Source organism: Lithobates pipiens, unplaced genomic scaffold, assembly GCF_037356315.1.
Source record: "Lithobates pipiens isolate NorthernLeopardFrog02 unplaced genomic scaffold, aLitPip1_a1.2 Scaffold_8, whole genome shotgun sequence".
NCBI classification, from domain to species: Eukaryota; Metazoa; Chordata; class Amphibia; order Anura; family Ranidae; genus Lithobates; species Lithobates pipiens.
The window spans coordinates 47,983,967-48,003,901 of NW_027507903.1; the positions used below are offsets into that span (position 1 = coordinate 47,983,967).

Below are 19,935 nucleotides of genomic sequence, written 5' to 3' on the forward strand. Positions count from 1 at the left end.
GCCCCCCACTAAAGAGTTGATTTACTAAAACTGGAGAGTGCAAAATCTGGTGTTGCTTTGCATGGTAATCAATCAGCTTCTAATTTCAACTTGTTCAGCTTTAACCACTTCCCGACCAGCGCACGACGATGTACGTCGACAGAATGGCACGGGCAGGCATATTGGCGTACAGGTACGTCCAATATTCAATGCCGCCCTGCCATCGGGAGCGCGGCGCCGGCGGCGCGCTCCCACGCTGGTCGGGACCCCTGTGAGCCTGGTCGCGGGACCCGCGGACTCGATCGCCGCGGGCATCCCCGCGATCGTCTCACGGAGCGTCCAAATGGAGGAAATGCCGAGTAAACAGCATTTCTCCATTCTGCCTAGCAACTAGTGACGCTGATCTCTGCTCCATGTGATTGGAGCAGAGATCAGTGTTCACTAAATGAAATCCCAACCCCCCCACAGTTAGTAACACACCCCTAGGAACACTTAACCCCTACACTGCCACCCACTGGTTAACCCCTTCACTGCCAGTGTCATTTACACAGGAATCACTGCATTTATATAGCAGTGATTACTGTATAAATGACAATGGTCCCAAAAATGTGTCAAAAATGTCCGATGGGTCCCCCACAATGTCGCAGTCACAATAAAAATCGCTGATCGCCGCCATTACTAGTAAAAAAAATAATAAAAAATTATTAATAAAAATGCTATAAAACTATCCCTATTTTGTAAACGCTATAACTTTTGCGCAAACCAATCAATAATCGCTTATTGCGATTTTTATTACCAAAAATATGTAGAAGAATACGTATCGGCCTAAACTGAGGGAAAAAAATGTTTTTTTATATATTTTTGTGGGATATTTATTATAACAAAAAGTAAAAAATAATGCGTTTTTTTCAAAATTGTCGCTCTATTTTTGTTTATAGCGCAAAAAATAAAAACCGCAGGGGTGATCAATTACCACCAAAAGAAAGCTCTATTTGTGGGAAAAAAAGGACGTCAATTTTGTTTGGGAGCCACGTCGCACGACCGCGCAATTGTCAGTTAAAGCGACGCAGTGCCGAATCGCAAAAAGTGGTCTGGTCTTTGACCAGCAAAATGGTCCGGTCTGAAAGTGGTTAAAAAAAAAAAAAACACCAACCTGAAAGCTAATTGTTTTCTATGCAGAGCTGCGCCAGATTTTGAACTCTCTTTTTTTTTGGTAAATGTCATTGTTTTACTCCTCTTTGGAAATTAGAGAAGCTATACAAATATATGTATGTGGAAATGTTATCATAGAAAACAATTAAAGCAGCCTTTGCATTTGTCATAATTAAAAATATTTGCACCCATAATTGGAAACCCATTTATAGATGCTTTCTAATTTTTTAGTCATTTTCCATTATTTAATGACATTAAAAACTAGGCTCACTCCCCCAGATTTAAAAATTTCTCCCAAGGAAGAACGCAGAAAAAAAAAAGTGTTTCATATTTGCATGAAGTAATGACAAACGAGCAGAAGCCTACAGGCTGTGACCCTTTCTTACAACTATCCAAGTCTGGGTTTGTGAGATACCAAAGCAATCTCCCTCCTGGCCAGTACCTGTGAATGCAGTGTTTACTCTCCAAGTATTCCATCCCAGCAGCAGCATTTTCTGACATCCTGATAAGCTCCTTCATCTTCAGTCTGTTTCCTTCATTCCGCAAAAACGTTAGGAAATCGCCACCTGCAGGAGAACAAAATGACTTCATCTGTCTGCTGAGCTCTCTGTTTCTTTATACGAATTCAGCAGCCATCAATCACATTGTAGGAAATATTTTTCTTTGAAAATCACAGGATAATTTTAAATATCATCCATTTTTATGCCCTCAAACCCACTATACATATGAACTGTTCTAACTATTCTTTCACAGAAGACAGTTTGAATCGGAAAGGGAAATGCCAACTAAATAGATGAAAAGTAGAGATGAGGGCTGCAAGGTATATAAAATACACTAATGGCGCTTACACACGGTCGGAATTTCGGGCAGCAAGAGACCGATGAGAGCTTTTTGTTGGAAAATGCGACCGTGTGTATGCACCATCGAAATTTTGCTGGCCGAATTTCCGCCAGCAAAAGACTGATAGCATGTTCTCAATTTTCCCAATGGAAAAACTTTCAATCGGAAATTCCGATCGTGTGTATGCAATTCCAACGAGCAAAAAACTCACGCATTCTCAGATTCAACTACGAGATGGAAGCTATTGGCTACTAGGTATTGAACTTCCTTTTTCTAGTTCCGTCGTACGTGTTGAATGTCACCGCATTCTTGGCGGTCGGAATTTGGTATGGCAGTGTGTATTCAAGACAGTTTGAGTGGAATTCCATCGGAATTCCGACGGGAAAACCATCAGAGCTTTTTCCGATGAGAATTCCGATCGTGTGTAAGCGGCATAAGATTTGTGTCCAGTTCTCCTCCCAGATCTTGTATCTCTCTGGATGTATGGGATTTTCCAAAATGGTCAGTATGGGAACCACCACAATGTACTGGATCTCCAAAAAATATTTATTTATATATATAATTATCTAATAATAATAGTAATAATAATAATAATCTAATAATTATCTCCCATCCTCTGGAACTCCCTGCCCTGGTATATCCGAACAGCCGCTACCCTGTCCACCTTTAGGAGATGCCTGAAAACTCATTTATTCAGGGAAACCTATCCCACACTCACCTGAGAACTGGCCCCAAGTCACCCCATCAAATCATTCTCTGCAGCTATTACCTTTTGTACCACCTCCCCCTCCCTTTAGAATGCAGGACCGGTGCTACCACTAGGCAAACTAGGCAGCCGCCTGGGGCGCCCTGCTGTCTAGGGCGCCCGGCCTCTGGTTTTCCTACTCTCTTCTCTCTGCAGCAGGCAACTAAGTTTCAGCATCAGCAGGCAGCTGGTGAGGCTGCATTTGATGGGCGCTGGTGAGGCAGGCTGCATTTGATGGGCACTGGTGAGGCTGAATGTGATGGGCACTGGCAAGGCTGCATTTGATGAGCACTAGTGAGGCTGCATTTGATAGACGCTGGTGAGGCTGCATTTGATGGGCGCTTCAGTAAAAAGGTGGGGTTTACATTGGCAAGGAAAAGGGGATGGCGTCAGGGGTGGAGCCAGGGGGTGTCAAAATTAGGTTTCGCCTAGGGTGTCAAAAATCCTTGCACCAGCCCTGTTAGAATGTAAGCTCTACGAGCAGGACCCTCCTGTACCTTCTGTATTGAACTGTACTGTAATTATGTTGACCCCCCTATACATTGTAAAGCGCTGCGTAAACTGTTGGCGCTATATAAATTGTGAATAATAATAATAATAGATAATGTTATTATACATCAAAATATGTAATATATACAGTATCTCACAAAAGTGAGTACACCACTCACGTTTGTAAATATTTTATTATATCTTTTTATGTGACAGTCACATAACACCGGGGAGGGAAAATGGCTAACTGGGCCCAATTTGGACATTTTCACTTAGGGATGTACTCACTTTTGTTGCCAGCGGTTTAGACATTATTGGCTGTGTGTTGAATTATTTTGAGGGGACAACAAATATACACTGTTAAGCCCCATACACACGATCAGAAATTCTGCCAGCAAAAGTCGGATGTGAGCTTTTGGTCAGAAATTCCGACCGTGGGTATGCTCCATCTGACTTTTGCTGGCAGAATTCCAGCCAGCAAAAGATTGAGAGCAGGTTCTCTATTTTTCGGTCTGAAAAGGTTCCCCTCTGAAATTCCGATCGTCTGTGCAAATTCCGACGTGCAAAATTCCTACGCATGCTCGGAAACAATTCGACGCATGCTCGGAAGCATTGAACTTCTTTTTTTTCCTTCAGATTTACCAAAACCATATGAGGTCAAACCTTAGGCGTTTCAATGTGCATGCAATCAGGCAGGCCCTTGCACTACATGGTTTTGGTAAATCTGAAGACAAAAATCAGCAGAAAATCTGATAGTGTGTATGGGGCTTTAGTGTATCTTAAATAAGCATTCTAAAAATGACTGCAACCCAAATCTAGAGAGTGCCCCACAGAGTCACTAGAAGTGTACTTTCTGAAATGTGAGATGTATAATCCCTTCCTATTTTATTTCTCACCAATTACATTCAAATGTTCAACACAAGCTTGAACCCGATTGATGTCATTTAGAAATGTCTTGATTCTGACGTTAGATAGACCACATTTTCTGTAAGTGACAGACAGTAATGTGCCTGCAGTAGGTGTGTTTGGGAAGGTTTCTATCTCACAAGTGGGGATTCCTTCATCATTGGCTTACCATCAAAAGAGGGTTTGGTGGATTGGTGCTCTACATCCGGGGCCGCATGCACATTGAACGTTTGCATGAGGCTCTGTTGTTTACCCGTGGACAGAGGGCATCCAGTCCCGCCACCAGCAGCTAGTCATACTCTATGAGAGACTGACAGCTGCTGTGGCTGGATGGGGCAGGATGATGCACTAAGTGGTACTTGAGTTTAGGACAGTATGCCCCCAGGGATGAACATTAAAAATAAGTGCCTACACTGTTTAACCACTTCAATACCAGGCACTTAGACACCTTCCTGCCCAAGCCAATTTTCAGCTTTCAGCACTGTAGCAATTTGAATGACAATTGTGCGGTCATACAACACTGTACCCAAACAAATTTTTTATCATTTTGTTCCCACAAATATAGCTTTATTTTGGTGGTATTTGATCTCCTCAGTGATTTTTAGGTTTTGCACAACAAATAAAAAAAGACCGAAAATTCTTTGTTTCTGTTACATTTTTTTTGTAAATAAGTAAGTTTTCTTCTTCAATGACGGGCACTGATATGGCTGCACTTACAGGCACTGATAAGGCTGCATTGATGGGCACTGATGAGGTAGCACCAATGAGGTGACACTGATGGTCTCTGATGATGGGCACTGATAGGTGGCACTGGTATGTGGCACTGATGGGCACTTGTAGGCGGCACTGATGGGCACTTGTAGGCAGCACTGATGGGCACTCATAGGCGGCACTGATGGGCACTCATAGGCGGCACTGATGGGTACTTATGGGTGGAACTGATGGGTGGCACAGGTGGGCACTGATAGGTGGCACTGATGGACACTGATGGGTGGCACTGATGACACTGATGGGTAGCATTGCTGGGCATCCCTGTTTTCTAATGTGATACAGAAGAGCCAGTCAGTGCCCATTTGTGGGCACTGATTGGCATTTTTTTGGCATTTTTTTTCACATGTGGATGGCCATGGGGGATGTACCTGGCCATCCACGTGCTGGGGACTTCCCTGGTGGTCTAGTGTGGGCATCTGAGGGGGGGCTGCACTGATAAACAATCAGCATGGACCCCCGTCAGAAGAGCCACCGATCAGCTCTCCTCTACTCGCGTCTATCAGCGGCTCTTCCTGTTTACATCGTGATCAGCCGTGATTAGACACGGCTGATCACGTGGTAAAGAGCTTTACAGAGATCGGTGTAGTGGTGTGTCAGACTGACACACCGCACCACCGATCGCCACGATGTATGCCCTCACGGGTGCACGGCGGCTGTTATCCTGAAGGACATCATATGACGCCCAGTCAGGATATCTGAACCACCGCCCGGCCATCATTCTGCTATGGGCCGGGCGGGAAGTGGTTAAAATCCAGTGATGCACTGGCTCACCCTGCTCTGCACATGCTCAGTTGCTCTCTATTTTTCAGCACCAAGATGAAATGGTAGAGGCTGATCTGCTGATAGCTTAAAGATTTACTGCTGTTCAGGCTCTCTGGGCTTCAGCAAAATGGCAGCCTCCAGATAGAAGAAACAGAAACAGGGCTGGAGGCAAATTTACAGAACACACTCATTTTGGTAGCATATTCAATAATGTGGAATGTATGTTCCTTGCTAAAGGACATTAGACTCTTACTAAAGGCCAGACTCCTACTCACCTTGTACCAACTCCATAACAATGTATATTGGATGTTTCTGTGTGCAGACTCCGATCAGTTTGACAATGTTGGGGTGACTATATTGCTTCAGAATCCTTCACAAAGAGAACACAAATGGTAAAATTACATTTGGTGACTCAGTAGAAGCTGGCAGATAATGTGTTACTATGATCTACATTTACAGATATGTGGAACTCGCTCAGCTTTAAATAATGCATAAATCATAGCACAAGTAAATGTTAAATTAACCAATGTTTATTTGCAAACTGAGACTTCTGAAAATTGCAATTTGTGTCGTAGTCTTGTGTTTTATGGTCTTTTTTTCTCCGACAGCTTTTCTATAGTAAACCACGTGTCTATTTATTTAGTTTGAAATGCTGTAAATATATGTACAAGGCATGCCCTATTTCGAGAAGTAAATGTATGCAGTATAACTATTATCAAGGGGTAATTTAGAGTTGTCCATCCAAAACTGATTGTTTGTCACCACCTATCATAGTCATTGTGATTTCTCACTATTGTTGCTTTATCCTCTAATTCAGCTTTTCTAAACCTTTTTATCCTAGAGGAACCCTTTAAAAATGTGTTAGGTCTCAGAGAACCTCTGCTAAACTGAAAGAATTGGGAGTCAGTGGATTTTTCTTTACATTAGTGGTTAGTGGGAAAACTGGCTCCTTACATTGTGGATCAGTGGGAAGAATGTCCCTTACATTGGGGGGGGGGGGGGCATTGTAAATAATGTCCCTTACATTGGGGCAATTGTGAAGATTGTCTCTTAAATTCGGGATTTGTAGGAAAAATTACCCTTACAATGGGGGTCATTAGGGAGAATGCCTTTCACATTGGTGGTCAGTGGACGAATGCCCTTTCATTGGGTAATTCTTCCCAGTGACCACAAGTGTAAGGATCATTCCTCCCAGTGATCATCATACTAATGTATTATAAGTTGTAGATACTGTAAAGTAATTTTTAGTAGGGGTTCCCTGAGACTGGAAAGTTATTTTAAGGGTTTCTTTGTGTTGAAAATGTTGAGTAATGCCGCGTACACACGATCAAACAAGCGGGTGGAAAAGTCCGGCAAACTCAAGTCCGCCGGACAATCCCCCCGTGTGTAGCCTCCGGCATACTTTTTTAACCCGAAAGTACGGCAGACTTAGAAGGCAGTGTTGCACTCCAATCTTCCCGCCGGACTCGCATTTCAGCGGACAATCCGGCCGTGTGTGCGCCAGTCCGCCGTACTTTTGAAATGAACAGACTTTTCCTGCCCGGAGAAAAGTCCACTCATTTTGAGCGGGTCTGCAGGTAGGCAGGGCCCGCGAAGGAGACGCCGCTGGCCCCGCCACCTGGTATGGACTTAAAGGGTAACCCCAACGCCGAAAAAAATCGGCATGGGGGTCCCCCCAAAGTCCACAACAGACCCTTGTCCGAGCACGCTACCCGGCCGGCCAGGAAAGGAGGGGCGAGCGAGCGACCCCCCCCTCCTGAGCCGTACCAGGCCCCCCCCACCCCAAAGCACCTTGTCCCCATGTTAATGAGGACAAGGGCCTCTTCCCGACAACCCTGGCCGTTGGTTGTCATGGTCTGAGGGCGGGGGGCTTATCGGAATCCGGCCCCCCACCCTATGTGAATGAGTATGGGGTACAATGTACCCCTACCCATTCACCTGTAAAATAAAGTACAAAAAAAACACAACACACAAGATAAAATACTTTATTGCACAGCTCCGGGGGTCTTCCGTCTTCGGGGGTCTTCTCGCCGGACTCCTCCGCTATCTTCTTGTAGCTCTTTTACTAGCGGAGGAGCCCGGCATTCTTCTTCGTCGCCGCGGCCTCTTCTTCCAACTTCGGGGGTCTTGTCCCCCTCTTCGGTTCTTCTGCCGGGCCACCGCGCCTTCTTCTAGCTCTTTTACAGGCGGTGGCCCGGTCTTCTATCGCCGCCGCTGTCGCCGCCGCCTTCCGTTCTTCTGTTCTTCTCTTCTTCTTCTTCTTTAGATGTTGCCTCGCCGAGTCCTCCGCTCACAATGACGGGGACCGGGCACGCGGCGACTTATATAGGGACAAGGGGCGGGGTCTTTGGTGGATGTCACATGGGTTCATGTCACATGGCGACAGTCCCAGCATCCTCCGGGACTGTGACATCGTAAGGGGGCGGGGTCACCATGTGACATCAACCCATGTGACATGAACCCATGTGACATCCACCGAAGACCCCGCCCCTTGTCCCTATATAAGTCGCCGCATGCCCGGTCCCCGTCATTGTGAGCGGAGGACTCGGCGAGGCAACATCTGAAGGAGAAGAAGAAGAGAAGAAGAGAAGAACGGAAGGCAGCGGCGACAGCGGCGGCGATAGAAGACCGCCTGTAAAAGAGCTAGAAGAAGGCGCGGTGGCCCGGCAGAAGAACCGAAGAGGTGGACAAGACCCCCGAAGTCGGAAGAAGAGGCAGCGGCGACGAAGAAGAATGCCGGGCTCCTCCGCTAGTAAAAGAGCTACAAGAAGATAGCGGAGGAGTCCGGCGAGAAGACCCCCGAAGACGGAAGACCCCCAGAGCTGTGCAATAAAGTATTTTATCTTGTGTGTTGTGTTTTTTTGTACTTTATTTTACAGGTGAATGGGTAGGGGTACATTGTACCCCATACTCATTCACATAGGGGGGGGGGCCGGTATCCGATAAGTCCCCTGCCCGCAGACCCCGACAACCAACGGCCAGGGTTGTCGGGAAGAGGCCCTTGTCCTCATCAACATGGGGACAAGGTGCTTTGGGGTGGGGGGGCCGCGCGGCCCCCCCTTCCCTAAGGCACCCCCCATGTTGAGGGCACGCGGCCTGGTACGGCTCAGGAGGGGGGGCTCTCGCTCGCCCCTCCTTTCCTGGCCGGCCGGGTAGCGTGCTCGGACAAGGGTCTGTTGTGGACTTTGGGGGGACCCCCACGCCGATTTTTGGGGTTCCCCTTTAAGTCCTTAACCAGGTGGCGGGGCCAGCGGCGTCTGCTTCGCGGGCCCCGCCTACCTGGAGACGTGCTCGAAATGAGCGGACTTTCCTCCGCGTGTGTGGGCGAGTCCGTTCATTTCAAAAGTAGGGCGGATAGTACGGCGGACTTAGTACGCCGTATTAGTCCGCTGAAAAAGTGCCGTGTGTGGGCAAGTAGCCCGTTCGGAAAGTCCGACGGACAGTCTGGCGGGAAGTCCGCCAGACTAAGTACGTCGGACAGACAGCTACGTGTGTACGTGGCTTTAGACTGCTCTAGCTGCTTGTATGCTGAAGTAAGTTTTTCTCAAACAACATCACAGATCACAAAAAAAAGACTATGAAAGGGATGAAGCTAAGGTGAAAATAATATTGGGAGTATGCTATAGGCCCCCTAACCTGATGGAGAAGAGGAGATGGATTTCCTATCACAAGTTGGATTAGCAGCAAGGATGGGAAGTGTTATAATGGAAAATTTTAATTATCCAGACATAGACTGGGCGGAGGGAACCACGCATTCGTCTAAGGCTCACCAGTTCCTAAATGTCTTGCAGGACAATTTCATGGTTCAGAAGGTAGACACACCAACTAGAAATAAAGCGTTATGCTGCGTGCACACGATCGGAATTCTCGTCGTAAAAGCCTTGGATGGTTTTTCCGACGTAGTTCTGACGGAATTCCGCTCAAGCTTGTGTTGCCTACACACGTTCACACCAAATTCTGACCGTCAAGAACGCGGTGACGTACAACACTACGGCAAGCCAAGAAAATTAAGTTTAATACTTCCAAGCATGCGTCAAATTGTTTCCAAGCATGCGTAGGAATTTTGCGTGTCAGAATTCCTACAGACGATTTTCGAATGCAAATTACACTTTTTCCATCGGAAAAATTGAGAACATGCTCTCAATCTTTTGCTGGTCGAAATTCCGCCAGCAATATTCCAATGGTGCATACACACGGTCGCATTTTCCGATGAAAAGGTCTTACGGTCTTTTGCTGCCCAAATTTTGGATCGTGTGTATGTGGCATTACTGGATCTACTGATTACCAACAATACAGACCTGATCACGGATGTAGAAATACGGGGAAATTTAGGAAACAGCGATCGCAGGTCAATTGGTTTCAGCATAAATCGCACAAATAGGAAACATATTAAAAGGGCAATAGCTAATGCATCCCATTGGGTAATAAATTTAGAAGAACGAACAAAAGTCCTGGATTACTTAAAGTGATTGTAAGGGTTTGTTTTTGTTATTTTAAATAACATATCATACTTACCTCCACTGTGCAGCTCGTTTTGCACACAGTGGCCCCAAACCTTGTCTTCTGGGTCCCCCAGCAGCTCTCTTGGCTCCCCCCCACATCAGATAACCCCCTGGGAGAAGTGCTCTCCCAAAGAAGGTTCCCTTGCGGGCGCGCTCCATGGCTGCTAAATGTATTATGATTTTGGTCCGCCCCCCGCGTCATTGGATTTGATTGACATCAGCGGGAGCCATGCCCGCCGGGTCAAGTTCCGCGGGGGGGGGGTTGTTGGGGCTGCGGTCACTGCCAGGTGTAAAAATGCATATAAAAGCAAAGGAGAAGGCCTTCAAAAAATACAAGGTTGAGGGATCATCATCATCAGCTTTCAGACTTTATAAAGAATGCAATAAGAACTGTATGGGTGCAATTAGGGTGGCTAAGATAGAACACAAAAGACACATAGCGGAGGAGAACAAAAAAAAAATATATAGAGATATTTTTTAAGTATGTGAACAGTAAAAAAGGGCGGACAGACCATATTGGCCCCCTAAAGAATGAGCAAGAACATCTGGTTACAAAGGCTGGGGAGATTGTATTATTCTTCTCCTCAGTCCTCACGAGGGAATCGGGGGGCTTCAGTAACCAAAACTGCACTGTGTAGCCTTATGACACATCACAGGAAGCACCTCCATGATTAACATGGTTTTGGGGAGGCACAGTGGTGTAGTGGTTAGCACGCTCACCTAGCAGTAAAAAGCGTTGCTGGTTCGCATCCCAACCACAACACTACCTGCCTGGAGTTTGCATGTTCTCCCTGTGCCTGCGTGGGTTTCCTCCGGGTACTCCGGTTTCCTCCCACACTCCAAAGAAATGCATGTAGGCTAATTGGCTTCTGTCCAAAATTGGCCCTAGTATATAAATGGGGACCTTGGATTGTGGGCTCCTTGAGGGTAGGAACTGATGTGAGTGTGCAACGTACAGGGATAGGGACAATTGTAGACACCCACTCAGGTTGGACTGGTGTCTTTATTCAACCTTACTAACTACTAATACTACTACTACTACTACTACTATGTAACAGAAGACAGAATTAAAATTAGACATGGGAAACTTAACATTAATAGATCGCCGGGACCAGATGGCTTGCATCCGAGGATACTTGGGGAACTCAGTCAAGTAATTGCCAAACCATTGTTCCTAATTTTTACTGACAGTCTACTGACTGGAATGATACCAGTTGATTGGAGAAAAACCAGTGTAGCACCAATTTATTTAAAAAGGGCTCAAAATGCATTCCTGGGAATTAAAGACCAGTTAGCCTTACATCAATAGTATGCATTATTGAGGGGATAATATGTGACTATATACAAGATTTTAGTAATAACGGTATCATTAGCAGTAATCACCATGGATTCATGAAGAATCGTTTTTGCCAAACCAATCTATTAACCTTCTATGAGGAGGTGAGTTGCCATCTAGATAAAGGAAGGACCATAGATGTGGTGTATCTGGATTTTGCAAAAGCATTTGACACAGTTCCCCATAATAGTTTACTGTACAAAATAAGGTCCATTGGCATGGACCATAGGGTAAGTACATGGATTGGAGGATGGGGTAAACGGTTCAATCTCTGTATTTGCAGACAATACTAAGCTAAGCAGGACAATAACTTTTCCGCAGGATGTGGAAACTTTGCACAAAGATCTGAACAAATTAATGGGGTGGGCAACTACATGGCAAATGAGGTTTAATGTAGAAAAATGTAAAATGATTGGGTGGCAAAAATATTAATGCAATCTATACGCTGGGGGGAGAACCTCTGGGTGAATCTAGGATGGAAGAGGACTTGGGGGTCCTAGTAGATGATAGGCTTAGCAGTGGCATGCAATGCCAAGCTGCTGCTAACAAATCAAACAGAATATTGGCATGCATTAAAAAGGGGATCAACACCAGAGATAAAACAATAATTCTCCCGTTCTACAAGACTCTGGTCCGGCCGCACCTGGAGTATGCTGTCCATTTCTGGGCACCAGTCCTCAGGAAGGATGTACTGGAAATTGAGCGAGTACAAATAAGGGCAACAAAGCTAAAAAAGCGTCTGGAGGATATTAGTTATGAGGAAAGATTGCAAGCACTGAACTTATTCTCTCTGGAGAAGAGCCTGAGTGGGGATTTGATTTCAATTTACAAATACCATACTGGTGACTCCATAATAGGGATAAAACTTTTTCGAGGAAGGGCGTTTAACAAGACACATGGCCACTCATCAAAGTTAGAAGAAAAGGGGTTTAACCATAAACTACGTAGGGGGTTCTTTACTGTAAGAGCAGCAAGGATGTGGAATTCCCTTCCACAGGCGGTGGTCTCAGCGGGGAGCAACGATAGTTTAAAAAAACTATGATATAAGCACCTGAATGACCACAACATACAGGGATATACAATGTAATACTAACATATAATCACATACATAGGTTGGACTTGATGGACTTGTGTCTTTTTTCAACCTCACCTACTATGTAACGAATCCTGTTTTAGCCCTGGTTCACACTGCCGCAACTTTGAAGCCGAATCCCAGCGTGACTTCGGTATGACTTGCATGCGACTTCTTTAAAAAAGTCAATGCAAGTCGTACCTAAGTCGGACCAAAAGTAGTGCCAGAACCATTTTCTGAGTCAGAGTGGCTCAAATTGCATCGCATCTGACACGACATGGGCTCCAAAATCGGAGAGCTTGTCGCATCAGTGTGAATCTGGCCTTTTGCTGTTTCCAAAAGCTTTGTAACACCTGCTGTTCGTTTACAATTGAATGTTGACAGGCTGCCAAGATCTAAAAGAAAAAGCAAAGATTTGAACTTTGAAAATTTGTTTCTCCACAATGCCTTCATAATTGGACAAGGGCTCATTTTAAAGTGTTTTTTTACTGATTTATCAGAATATGTAAATATTTTGGTGTGTTAAGTCTGAGCATAGGGTTTAATTGGAATGGATATACTCTACATTTAAAATACACTAAAACCTGTATAATCCTAAAGATATTACAAAGGAGAAGCCGGGTCTGCTGTGTAGGCATGCATGGTTCTAGCATATTGGCAAAGAAGCGCCTGCAGAACTGAGCATATCATCTGCTGCTGTCTTAAAGTGAAACTCTAACAACTCTTAAAACTGTCCCCTACTTCCTCCTAACACATATGCTAAATAACCTGTGTAAAAAAGATCTGTATGCTCACCTAATTTCAGCACACTCCAGTCCAGGGACATGATCACCCCTGTGTCTTCCAGCCATGCTTCAAGGGAGAGGAGAGAGCACTGACAATGGCTGAAGTGGTGACTTCACCCTTAGACTTCCATGGATCATTTGTTGTCGGCACTCCCTCCTCTCCCCTGCAGTTGCACTGGGTGAAACAGGGGAGTGGGGTCACATGACCGAAAATAGGTATGTATATAGATCTTTATTACACAGGTTGGTATATCAAGGTGTTAGAAGGGGGTAGGGGACAGTTTTCAGAGTAGTTAGGGTTAAACCTGGAATTCCACTTTAACGAGAACAATGATGCTGTTAGTCAATGCCACATTTTCTTAAGGATTGCCTCTATTAAAGTAAATTGTTGGTCAAGAAAAAGAGGGTGGCGATCAATGGCGCTTTTGTAAAGAACAGTAATGGTCTTCATAAAATGAAGGCAACTTTGTCTCTTGGATAAAGGTGCACATGTCTAATATGCCATCCATAGAACACCTTAGGCCGCGTACACACGGGCGGATTGTCTGGCCAACTAAGTTCGTCAGACAATCCGACAGACAGTCCGTCCAACATTTGAATGAACGGACTTGACCACACACGATGAACAGACAGTCCGTTGAAAGCTTGCGCGATGACGTGTACAGCACGTACGACGGGACTAGAAAAACGACGTCCAATACACTGCAATGCAACCTTCGGCTGTGTAAATCCTTTCTGAGCATGCGCCATACTTAGTCCGTCCAACTTGCCTACACACGAGCGGACTGTCCGCTGAAACCAAGTTTAGACGGACAAAACCAAGTTTGGACAGACAAAATTAAGGAAATTCCGAAAGACTTAGTCCGCCAGACTGTCCGCTGAAAAAGTCAGCTGAAGCCCACACACGAGCGGATTGTCCGCTGAAACACGTTTCAGCGGACTAAGTTGGACAGACAATCCGCCCGTGTGTACGCGGCCTTAGACAGAATGTTAGAACTGTGAACATCCTCTGCTGTCATAGCATTAAACAAATATTTTCATAAAAATCTGTAAGAAAGCATAATGTTTGCCTTATGAATAGCAGTGAGGGGCATGAATTGGTTTCTTTGTCAAGCAAACTTTTAACATTCTTTCAAAGGCTTCTTCAATACCATATTGCCAGGCTCCATTTTATAGAGGACAAATATTCCATCAGTCAATACCACCATTGTTTTGAAGAAGAGCACAGACAGCAACTTTGTGCGCCACAAAATTATGAATTACATGTGAAGCCATGGTGGCCTACCATGTGCAGTTCAGTCTTGTGATGGACCGCCTGACACCCTGCCTGGGTGCCTCTGTCAAACAGTGCTTTCTGCCTTCAAAAACCTTTCCAGAAGACCGATAGCTAATACCAGCTCTTTACCCCAGGCATCATACACAAACAAGATGTTGAGGCAAAAACCAAAGGAATAATTTTTTTGAACAGAAATACAGTTTTTTTATACATTTCGATAACAGGGACAGTCCCTACCTGAACAGTAAAAACTAATTTTACACATTGAGGTAAACATCCCAAAATGGTTAGGTAACAAGGCAAAGTTGACACCAGACTAATCACATCAGGAGGATTAGCAAACAGACAGAAACAGTAGCTTACTCAACTAACAATGGGAGAAAGACAAATAACAGTAAACACATAAGACCTTAATAAACAGATTACACATAACAGCAGGAGGCCTCAGCATCAGGTTGTTTTGAGCTCATTATAATCATTGCTTAGAGTCTCTGAGACTAGGAGGGGGTTGAAACAGTCAATGTGTCAGGACTGGCTTAGCCCTTCCTTCTCTGGGCTGGCTGCTCAACTGTCAGCTAATTGCCAGCTTTCATCTCTCTCCACAGTTACCAGCTGTTCCTGATCATGCTTGTCAGACCTGCCTACTTAAAGCTGTCCAGCTCACTTCACCTCTGCCTTCGCCTTGGTCACATCACAAGGAACCATCTCCTGCGGTTCTGTTAAAGACTGGTTTGCTGACATCCCTTCTGGCTCCTTATCCTGCTTGCTGTTGCTCTACTTGGATCCCTGATTTCTGGCCTGGCTGATTACCCGATCTGGTTATTGAACTCTTGCCTGGCTGACTACTCGATCTGGTTACTGGACTCTGGCTATGCTTTGACTACATTTTTTCTATTTACCTTTTTATTTTTATTTAATAAACAAGTGTGATTTAATTGCACTTCTGTCTCGGTCTGATTCATGGTTTCTGACACAATGCTGGTTTGGGCATAGAATCTGTATCCAGGTCCTCCTGTTCTCAGTCTGTGTGCTTCAAGTAGACATGGACTGGAATCTGAAGTAAAACTACTCCAAAGGTCCTCCAGGCACACAACTCCCAAAGAATAGAGCCCCTCAAACACCAGGACCCACAGTCAGTACACAAGAGGCTATCCTACGGTCCCCCCCAAAATCCTCTGTACTGGTTGGGTTTGTCACATTCCTTTCCCCCAAAGGCAGACTAACCAGGTTCCAGACCTCCAACTGGTCTGGGCATGCGTTAGTCGGACAGAGTGAACCCGCATAGTTGGTCCATATTATCTCGATTCTTGGCAGGGAAGAGTTGTCATTGGTAACTGTAGGGCAAAGGTCATGGACCCTTTGTCGGGCTGCCAGCGATTCAGCTGGGATGTCTTTACCTTTCCGGGGCTCAGTCTGCTGCCAGAGAGAGAGGCCAACTTCTCAGAATCCCTGATACCGTGAAGACACAGTATAAACATGCATGTGTGACAGCACTGCAATAACACACAGTAGGTGCTAGACAGAGGCCAGGGGTGCTCTGTACTGTATCCAACACTTCAGCTGGGGACCCACATCATACACTCCCGCTGACTGTTGGGGTGGGAGAACGACTTCCTCTTCTTTCAAGACTCTTAACTGCCTCTGAAGAGGGAGAACAACTACCACTTTCCCTGGTCCTCGGTCTGCTGCTGGGGAGGGAAAATGGTTTCCTCTTCTTGCATCTTGGACTGCTGCTGGGGAGGGAGAATGGTTTCCTCCCATCCCTGCACATTGGACTGCTGCTGGGGAGTGAGGAAGACCACCTCCTCTCCCTGCTGTGCGGGAATTGCTGAAGATCCAGGGCATGGGCTGGTGGCACTCGGGCCCAGTGCCAGCGCTTCAGCGAGTGACTCATAATGCATAACATCTATGGGTGCTGGGGCATACTATTGAGCTTTGACAAACAGTCTTCTATTTGCTCCCATTCTTGTGTGACTATAAAGTTCAAGTCACTGCTCAATCCAAGCTCACTGGGAAGTTCCAACTCTCTAAAATATTAGATGTCCTCCCATCTCCACTCCACTCCACTGCACTACCAAACTTTAGATCCTCCTGAAGCACCTTAAATATCAATCCTGGGCTGCCAAAGAGATAGCCTGCTGTTCTCCAGGCACAGACACACTTGGGTGGCATACCAATGCAACACCCGATACCCATCAACCAGCATCAGTTCCGTCTGGACCAACCTATCCAGCTCCGTCAGTCATTTCTCCAGGGAATGCTCTCCTAGGAATGGTATACATAAGTCCAGCTGCAGCCAGTACTGATCCATGGGCATAGGGAGCACCTTTCCATAACAGTCTTGCTCCACTTGAAGAGCCTCTCTCCAGAGCTCCCGGTGTATCCTGTCTCTCAATTCCAGCATGTCCCGGTTAGAACCAAGTTCTCTGTACTGGGCGAACATCTCTACTGGAACACTTCATCGATATCACCTGGAACTGGGTCCCAGGGGTGGTTTGACTGCAGGAAGTATTCCGCTGCTTGCAACCAAATGTGATGAACTGCCTGCCACCCACCTGGGTGCCTCCACCAAAACAGTGCTTGCTGCCCCCAAAACCCTTCCAGCAGACTGTTACCCTAAACATCATACACAGACAAGATGTTGAGACAAAAACCAAAGTAAAAATTTTATTGAACAAAAATACAGGTTTTTATACACTTCAAAAAACAGAGGCAGTCCCTACAAAACAATAAAAATAAATATTACACATTGAGTTAAACTACCCACAATGGTTAGGTAACGAGGTAAAGTTAACACCAGACTAATCACATCTCTAGGAGGATTAGAAACAGACAAACAATAGGTTACTCAATTAACAAAAGGAGAAAGACACTTAACAGTAAACACATAACACCTTAATAAACAGATTACACATAACAGCAGGAGGGCTCAGCATCAGGTTGCTTGGAACTGATTATAACCATCTGCGTAGAGTCTCTGCGGATGATTTACTAAAGGCAAATAGACTCTGCACTTTGCAAAGAGCAGATTAACTCTGCAAGTGCAGTTGCTCCAGAGCTTAGTAAATGCGGTAAAGCTTCACTTTGCAAAGAGTATCCAATCACATGCAAGGAAAATAATAAAAACAATGCATTTTTGCTTACACATGATTGGATGATGAAAGACAGCATAGCATCTGCTCATTTACCAAGCTCTGGAGCAACTGCTTTTGCAGTATGAAACTGCACTTTGCAAAGTGCAGTGTATTTTCCTTTAGTAAATCAACCGCTCTGAGTCTAGGAGGGGGTTGAAGCAGTAAATGCTGGTTTGGACAGAGACCCTAAATCTATATTTGGGTCCTCTAGTTCTCAGAGTCTGTGTGTTTCAGGGAAGACATGGACTTCCGAAGTAAGTAAAAACCAAAGTAAAACTGACCCAAAGGTCCCCCAGGCACACACCTCCCAAAGAATAGAGCCCCCTGAAAACACCAAGGCCCACAATCAGTAGGCTAGCCGGCAGTCCCCTCCAAAAGCCCCTCTCCCAGTTGGGTTTTGTCACAATGGCCTCAATCTCTAAAGGATTCCACATGCGATATAAAGGTCCCCTGACAAATTTTTTGGAAATATAACATGAGATATTAACCACTCGTCGACCGCCGCACACCGATGTACGTCCCTACTTTGGGAACGGATATCGTTGTTATGGCAGCAGCTAGCTGCCATAACCCCAGTATCCTTGTGTTCGGCCGGCGATCAGCTACAAGATAAAAGTGTTCTCTGCAGCAGATTCCCCACGAGATCACTTTTACCAGTGGCGGGAGAGGGGCGCCCCCCCCTCCCTCTGCGATCCGGAGCCATCAGCAGTGGCGGAGGCGATTGCGTCTGTCTTCTTGCTAGGTATGGAGATGAGTGAGGGAAAGATGGCCCCCACCCGTCTCCATACCATAGCAGGGTGGAAGTGCACATTTTTTTATGTCAATTTTTTTATTTTATTTTTTGCATTTCAGTCCAAATATGAGATCTGAGGCCTTTTTGACCCCAGATCTCATATTTAAGAGGTCCGGTCATGCTTTTTTCTATTACAAGGGATGCTTACATTCCTTGTAATAGGACATAATTTTTTTTTTTTTAAAGCAGTGTAAAAAAAAAAAAAAAAAGGTAAAATAAATAAGAAAAACTTTTTTTTTTAAATGCGCCCTGTCCCGCCAAGCTCGTGTGCAGAATCAAACGCATATGTGAGTAGTGCCCGCATATGAAAACGGTGTTCAAACCACACATGTGAGGTATCGCCGCGATCGGTAGAGCGAGTGCAATAATTCTCGCCCTATACCTCCTCTATAACTCAAAACATGCAACCTGTAGAATTTTTTAAACGTCGCCTATGGAGATTTTAAAGGGTAAAAGTTTGTCGCCATTCCATGAGCGGGCGCAATTTTGAAGCGTGACATGTTGGGTATCAATTTACTCGGCGTAACATTATTTATCACAATATTAAAAAGAAAATTAGGCTAACTTTACTGTTGTCTTATTTTTTAATTCAAAAAAGTGTATTTTTTTAAAAAAAAAGTGTGCTTGTAAGACCGCTGCGCAAATACGGTGTGACAGAAAGTATTGCAACAACCACCATTTAATTCTCTATGGTGTTAGAAAAAAAGAATGTATAATGTTTGGTTCTAAGTAATTTTCTAGCAAAAAAAATTGTTTTTAACTTGTAAACACCGAGTCTGAAAAAGAGGCCCGGTCTTTAAAGGGGTTGTAAAGGTAAATGTTTTTTCACCTTAATGCATTCTATGCATTAAGGTGAAAAAACATCTGACACTGCCTGCACCCCCAGCCCCCGCAGTCCTTTCCACCTTTCAACCTGGCCACTGATTGGCTGGAGTGGATGATTGGAAAGCAGCGCAGCCATTGGCTCGCACTGCTGTCAATCACATCCACTGACGCGGAGCGCCGGGGGCGGGGCCGTGTGATACAGCGAGCGGCTATAGCCACCGGCTGTATCACGGGAGGGAGCTCGCATGAACGTGAGAAGCACCTGCGGGAGGAAGCCGAGACAGCCGCCGAGGGACCCCTGAACAGGTTCGGGGCCACTCTGTGCAAAACAAGCTACACAGTGGAGGTAAGTATAACATGTTTGTTATTTAAAAAAAATAATATTAATTCACTTTACAATCCCTTTAAGTGGATAAGTGAGTCAATTCATGAAAGTAAAATATCTAATGTAAGGTAAATACTGCAAAAAAATAAATAAAATGATAAATCATTAAAGGCAATTCACTAAAGAACACACATTTGTTATTTACTACCTGATGTAGGCAGCTGGTATTTTAGCAATGTACAA

General features: G+C 45.1%; 1 protein-coding gene across 3 annotated transcripts in view; it reads right to left on the minus strand.

Annotated features, from left to right (window-relative positions):
* The window catches only part of FES (FES proto-oncogene, tyrosine kinase), a 292,890-nt gene that overhangs the window by 26,746 nt on the left and 246,209 nt on the right, over window positions 1-19,935 (minus strand). For all 3 annotated transcript variants that reach the window (XM_077471222.1, XM_077471221.1, XM_077471223.1), the window contains 2 exons: window positions 5,920-6,014; window positions 1,574-1,697 (listed from right to left, as the gene is read on the minus strand). In XM_077471222.1, coding sequence (XP_077327348.1) covers window positions 1,574-1,697; window positions 5,920-6,014 — 219 coding nt within the window. The remainder of the gene's footprint in view (window positions 1-1,573; window positions 1,698-5,919; window positions 6,015-19,935) is intronic.